The 15,371-nt window shown below is 38.2% G+C and overlaps 2 protein-coding genes across 3 annotated transcripts; one reads left to right on the top strand and one right to left on the bottom strand.

The window, feature by feature from the left end:
- Window positions 1-3: 3 nt before the first annotated feature.
- Window positions 4-3,209, bottom strand: hjurp (Holliday junction recognition protein). Its single transcript, XM_087785235.1, has 5 exons — window positions 3,093-3,209; window positions 2,957-3,020; window positions 2,825-2,880; window positions 1,763-1,832; window positions 4-1,707 (listed from the first exon to the last, which is right to left on the bottom strand). Exons 1-5 carry the CDS (start codon window positions 3,168-3,170, stop codon window positions 128-130), a joined length of 1,848 nt encoding a protein of 615 aa, XP_087641361.1. The 5' UTR covers window positions 3,171-3,209; the 3' UTR covers window positions 4-127.
- Window positions 3,210-6,069: 2,860 nt separating this feature from the next.
- Window positions 6,070-15,350, top strand: aasdh (aminoadipate-semialdehyde dehydrogenase). Of its 2 annotated transcripts, XM_087783089.1 has the most exons (14): window positions 6,070-6,381; window positions 7,165-7,285; window positions 7,371-7,639; window positions 7,701-7,893; window positions 8,540-8,781; window positions 8,840-8,943; window positions 9,013-9,089; window positions 9,659-9,754; window positions 9,820-10,075; window positions 11,304-11,416; window positions 12,111-12,899; window positions 13,417-13,542; window positions 13,606-13,737; window positions 14,704-15,350. In XM_087783089.1, exons 1-14 carry the CDS (start codon window positions 6,146-6,148, stop codon window positions 15,094-15,096), a joined length of 3,147 nt encoding a protein of 1,048 aa, XP_087639215.1. In that variant the 5' UTR covers window positions 6,070-6,145; the 3' UTR covers window positions 15,097-15,350. The 2 variants fall into 2 exon arrangements, with proteins under 2 accessions (XP_087639215.1, XP_087639214.1); XM_087783088.1 differs by having other exon boundaries at window positions 13,417-13,737.
- Window positions 15,351-15,371: the final 21 nt, after the last annotated feature.

Here is a 15,371-nt window from a genome sequence, read left to right on the forward strand (position 1 = left end):
TAACAGTAAAAAGGAAAACACTGGTAATAAAAACATTGAAAGCGTAACATGGGGAATAGAGGTCTATGAAGAAATGCCTTGGGTCTGATGGCTGTACTGTCATGTACAGCGTCGGTTCCTGCTGCGATCAAGGTGCAGGTGACTCTGTGTACAAGCAGCGCCTGATCAGCTCCCTGCCGTGTCGCTTGGAGCCCGGAGAGTGCATGTACACTGAGCCTTTGTAGCGCTTGGACAGGGGAGGACTTTCCAAATCTAAGTCCCTGTACCGCTTCTTCTCAAACACGCGATGTGGCGAGACGAGGGCCTCCACTGCCCGAGATGACGGGCGTCTTCTGGCTTCCGCTCTCTGCACGCATTTCTGGCAGCGGATGCCACAGTACGGTGAAGATTTGTTCAGACAGATGTACTTGTGGTACACATTTGTGAAGTCGTCGTCCAGCTTCTTCTTGAAACTGGAGCTGCTTTCCAAAGGCATTGAGGAATCGAAGGGAAGGTAACGCCGGATCTTTGATCGTGGATTAGATTGGAAGTGGGTATCCCAGGACCGGGGTGAGTGAGATAACTGAGTACTTGATGTGGAAATGGACCTTGAGAAGGATCCTGGCGACTTGTTTAAGGTCTTTGGAAAGGAATATGGTGATATTCTAACGGTGTCCCTGTGCCTTACTCTGGCCTTTAAAAGATTCTGTCTGACTTGGTATTTTTTGTCAAAATCCCCGGCGTCCCAACTTGACACAGGAGCATACACCGAGTGCTTTGTGTTCGTCTGCTGCTGTGCGGCAAGTAATAGCCTCTTAGATCGAAGCGACAGGTCTGCTTCTGTACCAGGATCAAGTATTCGAGAGGGACTAGCAATCTGGTGCACAGAGGGCTCCAAGACTGACGACTCCATTCCTGTTATGGTGAAAGTTTCACCCAGCTGGGCTGCAGATGTTTGAGTGGGAAGATTAGTTATACCAGAGAGATCCATGACCAAAATCGGCTTATCATGAGGCGCCATGATGGAAACCTTTGCCAGCTTAGGAGTGTGTCGTTGAACATAACAGGACTTTTGTGGGGAAGGACGTGCCATTCCCTGTCCCGCATCCTCAGTATGTGATAGCCTGGGAGCACTTAAAGATGTCACATGACCGCTGTTGGCTGTAGCAGGATAGCCTCTCTTCAGGGGACTAACTTCAAGGTACCCAGAAGACTCTGAGAGGGACGGCGTGTCTGAACCGAGCTGTGCTGCAGATGTTTCACTGATAATGTGGGTTATTCCAGAGAGGTCCATGACAAAACTTGGCTCACCAATAAAAGCCATGTTGGAAGGCCTTGCCTGCGTAGGAAAGTGTCGCTGAACATAATTTGACTTGTGAGGATGACCACATGTCAATTCCTGTCCATCTTCAGCACTGAAAGATGTCACATGACCAGCGTTGGCAGCTTCAGGCTCCTTCCTTCTGTTCCCAAGTGAGGCGTTAGAGGTGGTGTTCATGCTGCAATTCCCCTGGAGGCGCCACTTGCGGTACTTTCGGACAACAGAGTCGGCCGCCTGGTAGACACAATTTAAGCGTTGGGCCTGACCAATATGATTGACAGCACTGGAGTACACGTCGGCCAAAGAGCTATGACGACTGTTCAGAGTCATTTCGAGTTCATCTTCAGGCTTCATCGTCATCTCCGCTTCATTCAGCAAACTTGTTGAACTACAAGACGTTGACGTTTCTGAAAGACAGATGAAATTAATAGAAATTAAATAAATCGGTAACACTTCACCTACCATCATCTAGCATGACTACACTGCTGGAAACATCGGTGTCATCAAACTCTGTGTCCGACTTTGGATCCTCCTGTTTGAAATAAGTCAAAGAGATGTCACAGATCAGTACTTTTTTGACAAAATGAAAAAAACATTATTATAGAACCACAAACTGAATCTAACAACTTCAGTTCATCAGGCCACGAACGGGTGGGCAATAAAGTTTTTTTCAGCGACCACATTATGTACCGTGACTGTTGGAAGGGAAAAATCAAGCCAAAACAAAGACTGAACATATTATTACTATACATTAACTTGTTTCTCCTAACTACACCCAGTCTGCTGTGATTAGTCAAGCATCAAAGTTTGTCAGGCACTTACTGATGAGGCACTTACTGCATCTTGGAGAGGAAGACTTCAATATTTGAAACATGCGAGTGAGTCATGAGAGTTGGGTTTTTACATTAGTTGATCTTTAACTTTATTAAAATAATCATATTGCTGTTTATACAACTTCTCAATCATTCAATAGCTGCCAAAGTCTATAGATAAACTTGCTAAATCGTAATTCTAATTGTTGTTTTAGATTTTGTTTGAAACAATGACCATCATTATAAAACAGTTTTAGTAATATAAGACATGTTGACATGTCCAAATTATTCATTACATAAGTCATTAGAAGATATATTATTCTGAGGAATGATAAAACATTAAAAATTGGCAAACTCTTGTTTTTTTTTTACTGTTAAAGCATAATTTGTATTTTTACATAATTGACACTGGTGAGTTTATTCTGTAGAATGTACTGCAGTTTATCTTGATTTTTTAGACTAGAAGAGATTTTTCAAATTGTACAATGTTAAAAAATGTAATATTTATCCAGAACAATTACAAACCACAATGATGTTGAATGGACAGATTATTTACTAATGGAAATGGTTTAGACACATTAATATATTGTTTATAAATACAAATTTGTTCTCCAAGAGACCTGGTTAAGTGTCATTCTAGGAATTCAGAATATGCATTCATTTAACCCTAGACCCCAAAAACCCTTAACATTCGGAGAAAAGTTGCACAAACCTTCGCCTCCAGTGTCAGCAGACGTCGTTTCGAGCGCGACATGTAGAGGCCCAGTGCTGTACGACAAAGTGGTACAAAACATAGTAACTTATATACAATGTTAGAGAGACATTTTGGAGGAAATGCTTTTACCCCCAATGTCCGTGTTTTCGAGGTCCACTTCCACCGCACCTTTGTCATGTTGACATTTAGAGTACTGTTGAAAACAAACCTTCAGAGTCAGTTACATTCCGACAGAAAACAACCCTCCATGCTACAAACAACAAACCCTTTGCGCGATTCGATCCAGAGCCCTTTGAAATTCCAGATTATTTTTTTCGAAGGCGGCTTTTGTTTTCAGAAACATGTTTAAAATGTTACAATTATTGTCGATAGAGAGAAAGTAGCGCTAAACAGAAAACTGCGCCACTTCAAACTCGCCCGCTGAAGACACGAGCGACGGTTGGAGCAAACTTGATGACGTCACTACGGTTCTCTCAAAGAGACAAAACTCGTTCAGCCTGCAGGATCGCTGCTGCGCATGCGCGAGATTTAGGCGCTAGAACGCGTTGTGAAACTCTTAACCGTGGAGAGTCAAAAGTAATCCAACAATGACTTAAAACATATTAACGTGCTGTAATGAAGTATGATGACTATCAAAACGTTGTTAACTTAATTTGTATTTTTAAGTACGATGTGTTATTGGTTTTATAATAATAATAATAATAATTATTATTATTATTATATCGTCATACATAATGAATACATGAGAATATACTTCAAGTGGTGACTTTGACTAAGGGTTCGGTATTAACAAGTCATTTGTTTTATATGGAATGGTTAACTCATTTAACTTTATTTGCATTCGGCAGTTACTAAGGTAACACATTGGTGATGTATAACATATTGTGCTCTATCAACACTCTTATTATTTAATTCCTATTCTTTAAAAAGTTATGCAGCTATACAGATAAAAGCTTATAGTTAAATTTGTAAAAAACTTTCTGTTCTTATTCATTACTACTCAGTTACTATTTCAGTTAGTAGATATACGTAAATTGCAAATTTCATGTTACAGTATGACGTTTAGGAGATTGATCTCTCGTGAATTTATTGCTCTTGCTTTGTCCCTTTTTTGTGAAGTTGAGATAACTTGAGTGAGCAGTGGAGTTACCTATTACCAACTTAACATGGAATATAATCGGCAAATTGTTTTTTTCCCCCAGCTAAAACACTAGAACCAAGACAGTTGTTTATTTACAGAAGTTGTTTTATTTATTATAATGGTGTGTTAATATAAACAAATGTGATTGTGTTCTTGTACACACTGAATATGTATGTTTTTATGTCTGCATACAGTAATTGTACTATCGTTGAAATATTCTGTATTATTAAATCTACAACAATTTAATTTATTTAGAATAATCGATGTAGTTTTACTAAAGAGCCACTAGATAGTAGTGAAGTGTATAAAAAATGAATTCAAATGAAAATGAATTAACGTTGATAAAACTTTATATTGGTACATCATCAAATGCTACTTTAGAAACAACTGAATACAAATTAAGATAATTATTGGCTTAATTATTTTCAAACAAATTACTTGTTTGTATCGCACACTTAGTCGAAGTATATGTTTAGATTTAATTATTCTCTGTCCAAACATCTTTCTATGATCCGTTTAATAATAGCGATGTGAATAAAATACTGATGAAGTAAACAAAGGTCGGATCTTCGTCACGTACATAAATGTGTTTTAAATCAATGTTGGATTACTTTGAATCTCCACGGTAAAGAGTTTCAAAACGCTTTCTAGCAAATCCCGCGCATGCGCATCCGGGATACTGTAGGCTGCACTGATCGTGTACTGACACTGACTCATCGCACGACACCTCCTCGTCCAATGAGTAAACTTCGTCACTTCTTCTTCTTTTTTGTTTTATGATGGTTGACAATAACGTACTTATGTTTTACTGCCACCGACTGGTATGGAGTATACATCAGGAATCTGGTCTTTCATTTTCCCTTGAATTTTACTAATAGAAACATAGATAAACTATAACATTTTACACACAGTTAAACAATCTCATATAATCTCTATTAATTTAGGCATGCTTAGATAGCGTAGTATTAAATCAATGCATTTTTTCCTGCATTTCGCAATAGAATATCAAGTTCTTACTGCCAAGAATAACATTTTTTGGATGGTGATGGTGCTGTGCAATTAAATTATGTTACACCACTGACAGCAAATAATACAATACACAATACACATCAAATAAATGTATAACAAAAACATAGTCAATCAAATAATGTAATTATTAAATAGATGAACAAATGAGCAAAAAAAAAAAAGAGTTAAAACCAAAATAACGTTAAATCACAGTGGAAATTTAGTCTGTTGACATTGGGAAAATTATATTTTTGTTAGGGAGAGCTTGGTAGAAACTGTTTTAAAGTCTGGTGGTATCTGTGTTCATGTCTAGGATGGGTCGACATACTTTATTAGACCCCTACACTTATTTTAGTTGATATATATTTAAAAATCCAAATATATATATCTGTATCTGAATATTTCATGTTTTTTTCTCTTAACTTTTCTCTATTTTTTACAATCAATTAACAACTGTTTCCCCCAATTCCTCACCTGTGTTTCTTCATTTTTAAAAGTTTAATGTTCTGAAGAATCTTTTTGAATTCCATTGTAAGTGGACTCCCTCTGTCCACTTATTAGGAAAGTATTTTGGTTCAATGTTCAACATCAAACATTAGAAAATAACATATTGTACATAAATAATATGTATTTGAATAAATAATAATACTAATAATTTGAATAAAGTTCTACCTACCTACCTAAATACAAGTACAGGTTACCTATTTACATAGTGTAGATTAAAATAATGTTGAGTCCAGTGTGTGAAAATATTAGCCTTGGTATATTGTCTCTCTTTCTGCCCTTTCTAAATAATAATAATAATAATAATTGTGTATTTCCTGGAAAATGTCCTTTATTTTGTTAGGGCGCTCTTTATGAGCCAAAAACGAATAATAAAAACGGACTCAATGTGACACATATTAATATAAATTAAATTCAAGTATGGAAAGGTATAAAAAATATTCCTTATTTTGTGTTATTTAAATTAAGTATGTATAGAGGTGTTTCAACAAATAATCTGAGGATAAACCTCTTCAACTCCAAGACACTAGGGGGCGGTAATTCGCCTCCACACTGTGTCTATCCAGTCGCTCAAATTATTTTTCTTGAACACTCCTGAGCCCGCAGTAGAAGCTACAGTGTTATTATTCACATGTGTTTACAGTGTGGTCTCCGCCGGTTCCTTCATGGAGGCCGGGACTCTGCAGGAGCTGGTGTCCGCCGCCGCCTCGGTCCACTCTGAGCGGGCAGCTGTGACGTATGACGGCGGCTCCTCTCAGGCTCCAGAGTCTCTGCTGTACCAGGATCTGGTCAGACTCTCACAGGAACTCGGACTCAAACTGCGAGTCAACCTTTCATCAAAGTCAGACCTCGTTGGCCTCTATTGTCGCGATGATCTGCTCATACCTGTCTGGATCCTGGGGTAGGATCCTTGTTGTAGTTTATGTTGTCTTTTCATGGGTCCCCAACTTCTCTAGTGCTGCTTCCTGACTCCATCTATGGGGGCCACATGATGTAGCATCACACTATAAAACTGACCATTTAGAGTAGTTTCTGATGGCTATGGTTGTATGTGAATCTTCTATTACTTCTATTAATATTAATATCTTAATATTCTATCTTACTACATAACTTGACGTGTCAAAGCTCTTCACGTATAGACCTCTTTTTCTCGATTTTGTCCCTTTTATATGTAATATTTATTTATTAAGAAACTTTGATTCCCAGTGTTGTAAACACAACATAGGATTTTCTTTTTAATAAACATATTTTAAACAACTTTTACTTCACATTTCAAAATTAAATAAAATATTAAGCAACTTTTTTTATTGCAATTTTTTTAAATTTTCATTTGATCCACTTTTTCTATTTTAAAATGTATGAAATATGCAACAACAACTAAAGGCTTTAGAATCTTTAAATCAATGACATACAAAATGTAACAATATGCAAAAAGTTTTTGTCTGCTCTTTATTTTGGCTTGACGGTACCTAATAACGGTAACAGCAGGGCTTCATTTTTCAAGCAAACTTGACCGAAACAACTGTCTATAGATAGAGACAATCTGGTCTCTTTTCCGAATTAAAACTCACAACACGAGTAATGATCATTAGAACAGAAAATGATGTAATTTTTATTTTACTTCTGCTGGTCCCCAGACCTTAGGGTCGGAAACCCTTTTTTAAAAGGTTTAATAATTCTTCAGAATTCTGCATACGACTAGTGGCTACGTGCCACTGGATCCAGGCGCTCCAGGACTCCTGTCAGCCCGGGTGATGACCAACGTTGGCCTTAAATACTGCGCTGTTTACTCTGATCTGCTGCAGGTATTTAGATTTTTTAAACAGACATAATAAATGTGGATTATTACAGTTTGTACTTCAAAATAATAATATATATAATCATGTAAAGGAATTCCAGAAAGCGCTTGCTGACCACATGACTGTGAGGATCATTGAAAGTTTGCCCAAGTTCAAGCTCACCCTCGTGCACGTGGAGCCTGTGCCACCTGCAGGACCCGGGCCTGGATCTGAGCATCACAAGAGCCTTGGATCAGACGTTCTTATCAAGCCGGCCAGTGGAGGTGTGGCGTATGTGCTGCACACATCCGGAACCACAGGTCTTCCAAAGATCGTGAGGGTTCCACACACGTGTATCCTGCCCAACATCCTACACCTGAGGTGACCTATGACCGGCAGAAGTGACGTCATATTCAAGATGCATCATCCAACCACCTCTCAGGTCATTGTTTCAGGTGGTGCCTGACGATGTCGTTTTCTTGGCGTCTCCATTGACCTTCGACCCGTCCGTGGTGGATATTTTCGTGGCGCTGTCGTCTGGGGCGCAGCTGCTTATCATGCCCAGTGTGATCAAGAAAACCCCCCGACGACTTTCCCAGCTTCTGTTCAAGACCCACAAGACGACCGTACTGCAGGTGAGTTTAGACCCCAGAGGTGTAAGAAAAGATCCATACATTTGAATATCGCAAAATTTTATTTTGGGATACACTATCAATGTTCTACAACACTGTATAGATTTTAAGAGATTTATTTATTTTTGGCTTTTAAACCTTGTTTTATCTCGTGCAATTTCATTGATATTATACACTTTTATTTCAATAAAGTTTATATGTATTAAAGTAATTAATTATTTAATGAACAATTACCATGCAAATATTCACAGCGTTTGTTCATTATTGTGTTGCAATGAAACTTCCGGCCACTAGATGGCCCCAGCAGTTATTACAACCTTGGTAGCTAGAGAAACGATCAGATCCTGGGGATGACTGAGGACGAGAGGATACAGTCGACTCCAGCAGCTTTTAAAGTTGATGTTTGGACATATTTTGGTTTCAAAACGAATGAAAGCAGTTACGACTTCGTCAAGAGTCATGTGGTCTGTAAATTCTGCAACACCAGAGTCAAGTAATTGAACAATACTACAAATGTATCCTTGTTTCTACAGTATCACAATATATTTTATAGTTGCCCCTGTATCGTGATACATATTACCAGATTCTTAACAACACACACCCCTAATGGACCGAACAGAGTTTTCCTAACCTTCTCTTCTGGTTATAGGCCACGCCCACTTTGCTGTATCGATTCGGGCAGCAGGTCTTGAAACAGGTGGTTTTGTCCCCTGACTCGTCCTTGAGAGTGTTGGCTCTGGGCGGCGAAGCGTGCCCGTCACCGTCTCTGCTGAGCAGCTGGAAGCACGAGGACAACAGAACCAGCATCTTCAATATTTACGGCATCACGGAGGTGTCGTGTTGGGCCTGCTGCTACAAAGTCCCTCCGTCTCTGCTGCGCCCTGACAACACGTGAGGGTGTTAGAGAGTCTAAACATGCTAAAGAAGGCGCTTACACGCATGCTTGCAGCTGCTCCTGTGTTCCGCTGGGGTCTCCCCTCATGGCCACTTCAGTGGAAGTTCGAGATGAAAGAGGCCGCGTCGTCACGGAGGGCGAAGGTCAAATCTTCATAGGTGGGATAGAATTGAATCCAGACCTGATCTCTGTTATTTGATAGTCACTGGACCTCCCTCTTATTTCAGGTGGAGAGGACAGAGTTTGCCTCCTGGACCATGAAGACGTGGTCCAGCCTGGAGTTATGAGAGCCACTGGAGACTGGGTGAGAATGTAGCGACATTAGAACGTTGAATTTAACATTTCAGATGTTGAAAAGAAATTCAAATCATTTTTTTTTCTACACATAGAATTTAAGATTACAATAATTGGAAAATAAATATTGTAAATTAAAAAAAATAAAATCGTAGCTTTTTAAATTTAATAGCAAATTCTATAACTCATGGGATCATCTCTTTGTCGCATGATTGACTGAAAATGAGTAGCTTGAAACTGTTTTGTCTGCTGGAACAATAATAACATTTTCATGTTGAATTAAAAAGGCTACAAGTAATAAATGTGAAATTTCAAAATCAAATTTTTTAAATATTAGAGATAAGAAGAATACAAACAATTTTTTTGTTGATTTGAAAAAGACAACAATGCAATTTTGATTTTTTTTTTTTTTGTTGATAAATATTCGTTTTTTTATATGTGTAAAAATAAATCATACTATTATGCCAAGATTTTTATATTGAATCAGGCCAATAATTAAAAAAAAGTTAAATATTTATACAATTATTCAAATAAAAACAAATACATGTGTGTACTCAATACTCAATGATACTTCCGTAGGTGAATGTCAGAGACTCTCAACTTTACTACCTGGGCAGGAAAGACCGGATGATCAAGCGTCATGGGAAACGGGTCAACCTGGACAGCATACAGCAGGTACATCCTCATCAGATCTTGAAACCTTCTTCAGAGGAGATAAATACTATTTGGGTTCATTCCAGGTCATACTGGGTCTTCCTGGAGTAGAAGCTTGTGCTGTGTGTCTGCGTGATGCTTCACGACTGATGGCTTTTGTGGTCACGGCCACATCAGGAGGCCAAAGAGCTGCTTTTCCTCCACAAACACAGTCGGCCGAGCTTCAGAACTCCAGCAGTGATGAGAGCAGACGTATTTTAGAGCAGCTTTCTTCTCGTCTGCCCTCCTACAGTGTTCCTGACTCGCTGGTTCTGGTCTCCGCTCTGCCTTTGACATCTCATGGTGAGAAGCAGCAAATATTATTGAGTTGTATTTAACTATTTGAACTTTGCATTTACCCAGTTTCCCAAAGGAGATCTATCTAATTTAATTTTAAAGAAAAATCATTTATTTAGACATCCACACCATGCAAGAAATACCCAACCTACAACAATATTTCCCACATCAGGTGTTAATCTTTGTTAATATACATTTGTTTGAGAGCCAGAGAAGAGTCTACCACCCCAAAACTGATAAGATGCGCTCCATTTTAAAACAAATTCTAAATAAGAATTTATAAAAATGTCTTCTATTATAGTTTAGAAATGATGTGTCTGTTATTTAATTTATTTATGTGAGTAAGTACATCTGCATCTTCGTGTTACATGTTTGTAATTAAATGTGAAACCAACCAAAGCATTCTTTATTTTTTAAATATAGAAAGTGTACTTTAATTTGAAGAGGACATTTTTTTAAGTGTTTAAAAATGGGATAGGTTTGGTTAATTTTTTTTGTTAAAGTTGAGATTCTGATTTTTGACTTTTTGCATATATATATATATATATATATATATATATATATATATATACATATAACCTTTATAAAGTTGTTTACTGTATTTGTAACTAAGTGAATATAACTAAATTAAATAGTTTTTTTAAAGTGAAATATAAAATTGAAAACACTTATTTCATGATTGTTTTGTTTCCAGGGCATCCTATTTATAAACAATTCAAAATGTCTCTAAAATTAGGGTTATGATTTAATCTTTAAGGTTTTTATTGTGTTGAAGTTGAGGTTGTAATTTTGTCTTAAACCACTAGATGGCTCTTCATCAGCGTATCAGTTCATCAGTGTCTATGAAGAAGAGTAGCTCATGTGACGTTCAAGGGGGGCACATCACTTTTCGTATATTTATATAGACGTTAATTATTTATAAAGTTAACTTGCTAACTGCATGAGTAATCATTTAAGTGGATGTTTTGATATAAATGTTAATGATTGTTTTATTTTTAACACACAAGTTAAATGAGAGATGGGGGAAAAAACATTATGTAATGATAAACTGTGTTATTTTATATACATTTATTTTCATGTAACGGGTGGTAATTAACCATCCACAAAGACACACCTTTTTGGTTTAAAAAAAAGACCGTTCAGACAGTGATAATCAATAAAACAGAAATGATGTATTTGTTTCTGTACAAGCCAGTTAATGCCTCACAGAAATGACTGATGTTGTTATTTGCAGGTAAAGTGGACCTGAAGTCTCTCCTGGACTCGTACCAGCAGCAGAGGGACCTGAGCGTCTGTGAAGTGACTGACATCAACTCACTGAAGTCGGCTCTGCAAACCTTATGGCAGGTGAGTCGACAGACGTATGCAAGTATATCAGAGCCATCAGAATATTGAATTGTTGAATTTAATATTGAAACTTTTTTTTTTTTTAAACGCATTGATAAAAACATTCAAGAATTCCTATGTAAAAAAAAAAGAGTGAATAATTCATATGATTTTCACTTGTAATATAGTGTTGCAGTCACGTGATCATCTGCACGTCCAATGATTGGCTGAAAGTTCAAGTAGCTCGGTACTCCTTTGGTATTGTCTGGTGGCTCTATTATACCAACATTTATATATTGAATTTAAAAGATTACAAATGAAAAATAATTATTAGAGTATTAAAGAATATTAAAAAAATATTATTTTTGAAAATAGTCACACTTTATAATTAAATTATTAAGATAGTAAATTAATAAATCAACCACATTAATGCGCAAATTGTTTAATTCAATTATTTTTTAAAGTAATGCAATGCTGTAAAAAAAAAAAAGTCCATAAAATAATGTCTTAATTAACTGTTTAAATAAAGGTAAATAAATGATTAATTGTATTCATTTCAAAAGAAAACCTAATTAGACTTTTCGATATAGAAATGAGTTCATTTCATTATCCAAAAAAAAAAAAAGCTTTAAAAACACATTTAATTAAAAAAAAAAGTTTCAGCTTGTGAGAAACACAAAATATCCGTCACCCTCTCACTTCATCTTCTGGACAGACGTCTCTGGGCCTCAGTGAGAGTGTAGACGAAGAGACCAGCTTCATCAGGAGTGGAGGAGATTCTCTGAAGGCTCTGCGTCTCCACGAGGACGTGCACGCTGCTGTGGGCGCGACCTCGCCTCGACTGCTGGAGCTGATTCTTGAGGGAACCTTCTCTGACGTCCTCCATCACCTTGCAGCGCTGAAGAAGTTTCCTGAAGGTAGAACCAGAGTCAAGAGAAGAGCTGCTGCAGGTCCGGGAGAAGCTCCAGCTAAGAAGGAGAACAAAGCGGACGATGGTCTTGACCAGCGAGCGGGGAAGGTGATCAGAAGATCTTCTGAAGTGATGGAGCTGAACGGAAGAGTCCAGCCGACAGAGAAACATTCAGGTTCTTTCAAGTCCGGCAGACTTTGTCTGACACTGAGCTGGTCCTCAGACACCGGGCGATGTGTAGACGCCTCGCCGGTTCTTCTAGTACGAGAAGATCCGGCACCAACTAAGACTGTTATCTTCATCGGCTCCCACTCTCAGAGGCTCCAAGCTCTGGAGCTGGAGAGCGGACGTCTGCTGTGGGAGCGAGTTCTCGGGGGAAGGATCGAAGCCTCGGCTGCCGTGTCTCTCTGCGGGCAGCAGGTGATCGTAGGCTGCTACGACGGCTGCGTATACTTCCTGAGCGCAGACTCTGGAGAGACCGAGTGGACGTTCCAGACTGAAGACGCCGTGAAGAGCAGCGCTGCTGTGCACCCCGACACCGGTCTGGTCATAGTGGGGTCACATGACGGCTGCGTTTACGCCTTCGATCTGAAAGTGAGTCAAAGACATAAACTGATCACAGCCGTGGTTAACTTGTTTGTTTCTGACTTCCACTGGTGTTGGAACAGCATAATTGCTGTGTGACATTTTTTAACCCTTGTGTTGTATCAAGGTCAAGGTTCATATTATGAATTCAATAATTTATATGTTGAAGGGTTATTTCTTTAAATAATTGAATAACAAAATATATATTTTGGTATTAATGAATATTCTGAATTACTTTTTCTTAATCCTAGCCTTTTAAATTCAATATAACATTTTTTGTATAATTTTGTTTGCTATTAGCATTGGTAGCTTGTAGCAAGTAACTTGGTACTGTTAAATTAATTAAAAATGATTGAATTTAGAAAATTGACATTGAGAATATCAAACTATATTTAGAATACAAAACTATTTAGAAATTATTACACTTATTGTTCAGTTATTATCGATGAATGATATAGATTTTTACTGATATATTTTCTTAATGGTTAAGTGTTTTGTGATGGTAGATGCTGAGTGTGTGTTGCAGGTTCATCAGTGTGTGTGGAAGCATCATTGTGCGGCTGGAGCTGTGTTCTCCTCGCCGGCCGTGCACGCGTCCAGCAGGCGCCTGTACGTGGCCACGCTGGGAGGACGCCTGCTCTGCCTCAACCCCGTGAGCCACAAAGTGTTTCCTCCATCTACCGTGGAGCGTGTTTCAACCGCCTCATGTTTCCAGGATAACGGGGAGGTCAGATGGTCCTACTCTGGAGATGTTCCCTTCTTCTCCTCGCCCAACTGCTCCTCTGGTCACGTGATCATCGGCTCGGTGGATGGAAAAATCTGCTGCTTCAGCGAAACTGGGGATCAGGTTGGGATTGAACCTTCAACCTCCTCAATCGTTAGTTTTTCTTTGTTTGCTGTATGATCACCGTCTGCTGGTAAATATGCGGATCAGTGATAAAAGAAATGCATTTAAATTAAATTATAGATTGGGATTCCGTCATGAACCACTAGATGGCGCCTCAACAGCGTATTAGTGTCTCGACTTGTATATCCAGTGAGGTGAAGAAGAGGCTTCATTATGATCACGTGATGTACGAGGGGCGTGTATGAAGGTCGTTTTGTTTCTATTTAAAAAGTTTCTTTAATAAATAAAAAACATCTATAAAAATAAGTTTCTTTAGTCCAAATACGGATTTAATTAAAAACAACTTTGTTCACTTCAATAAAAATGTCTACAAAACTTGATTGGCAACATCTGCCCAAACACAAAAGAAAATCTTCAATCAAAGATTTAAAAAAAAAAATTTGAAAGATTTGAATACCAAGTGAGAGTTTAAGAAAATATTATAAATTGTATGTTTATGGTTTATTTGGTTGCTTAGTTTGAAAAACATATGCATATTAAAAATCAATGTTTAATGTTAAACTGTTTAATTTTATATTAATAATAACTAATACACATTAATAAATGTGTGAGGATTTATCAATTGTTGATCACTCTGTAAAAGTTAATTATGAGAGAATAATGCTTTATTAAATTGTATTATAATTTGTTTTCCTAGATGTTGCTGGTTTTGCAAGCATTAGGATGTCATTAAAACAACAACAAAATGGAATTCCCTAAACAAGTTTAAATTAGCCTAAAAAATGTATTAAAAAAGGTAAAGTGACTTGAAGTATAAACTATAACCAGCAGTTTTCGTTTTAAAAACATTGCTCAGTGTTATTGGCCTCAATTAAACCTGCGAGCCACATATAACATGAAGGCCTCACTCTGACCATGTGATCGTTAAAACAATGTTCAGTTCTTGACGTCTTGTCTCCTGTGCAGTTATGGCAGCACGTGACTGAAGCTCCAGTGTTCTCCTCACCGTGCGTGACTCCGGACCAGCGGCTGGTTCTGTGTGGATCTCACGACGGCCTCCTTCACTGTCTCCGCCGAGCCGACGGATACCGGGCCTGGACCTTCCCGACGAGCGGGAAAGTTTACTCCAGTCCGTTCGTGTTCGAGGGCTCCGGCGTGGGCCGGGGCGGGACCCTGGTGTGCGTGGCCTCCACCGACGGGTCGGTCCACGTCCTCGACTGTGAGGACGGACTAGTGCTGGCGTCTCTGCAGCTGCCAGGAGAACTCTTCTCGTCACCGGTGGTGCACGGCGGTCGCCTGGTCGTCGGCTGCAGGAACGATTACGTGTATTGTTTACAGCTCAACGATTCATCGACTTGACTTTTTTAAATTCATAAAATTGTTGAAGTTTGAATTAATTTGTTTTATAAATGTATTTATGTGTGTATATATATGTGTATATATATGTGTGTATATATATATACATATATAAAACCCTTTTTTCAATCAAAAGTTTTCTATTTTGTGATTTTAAGTGAGCTTTTGTACTTTTTTAAAAAACATTTTGTTGCATTTTAGGACTTTATTGTGTGAGTTTCTTCTCTTTACCAGTGATGTGTTTCTGAGGCGTCATGAGGCAGCTGATGTATCATGAT

The sequence above is a fragment of the Callionymus lyra genome, chromosome 2, assembly GCF_982586985.1.
Source record: "Callionymus lyra chromosome 2, fCalLyr1.hap1.1, whole genome shotgun sequence".
In the NCBI taxonomy this organism is placed as follows: domain Eukaryota; kingdom Metazoa; phylum Chordata; class Actinopteri; order Syngnathiformes; family Callionymidae; genus Callionymus; species Callionymus lyra.

Coding starts and splice junctions, on each gene's coding strand:
- hjurp (XM_087785235.1), bottom strand. CDS start 3,170: ATGTTTCTGAAAACAAAAGCCGCCTTCGAAAAAAATAATCTGGAATTT. Junction 3,021..3,092: donor TGGATCGAATCGCGCAAAGG/GTTTGTTGTTTG, acceptor TGTTTTCAACAG/TACTCTAAATGTCAACATGA. Junction 2,881..2,956: donor CGAAAACACGGACATTGGGG/GTAAAAGCATTT, acceptor TTTGTCGTACAG/CACTGGGCCTCTACATGTCG.
- aasdh (XM_087783088.1), top strand. CDS start 6,146: ATGGAGGCCGGGACTCTGCAGGAGCTGGTGTCCGCCGCCGCCTCGGTC. Junction 6,382..7,164: donor ATACCTGTCTGGATCCTGGG/GTAGGATCCTTG, acceptor ATAATTCTTCAG/AATTCTGCATACGACTAGTG. Junction 12,900..13,416: donor TTTACGCCTTCGATCTGAAA/GTGAGTCAAAGA, acceptor TGTGTGTTGCAG/GTTCATCAGTGTGTGTGGAA.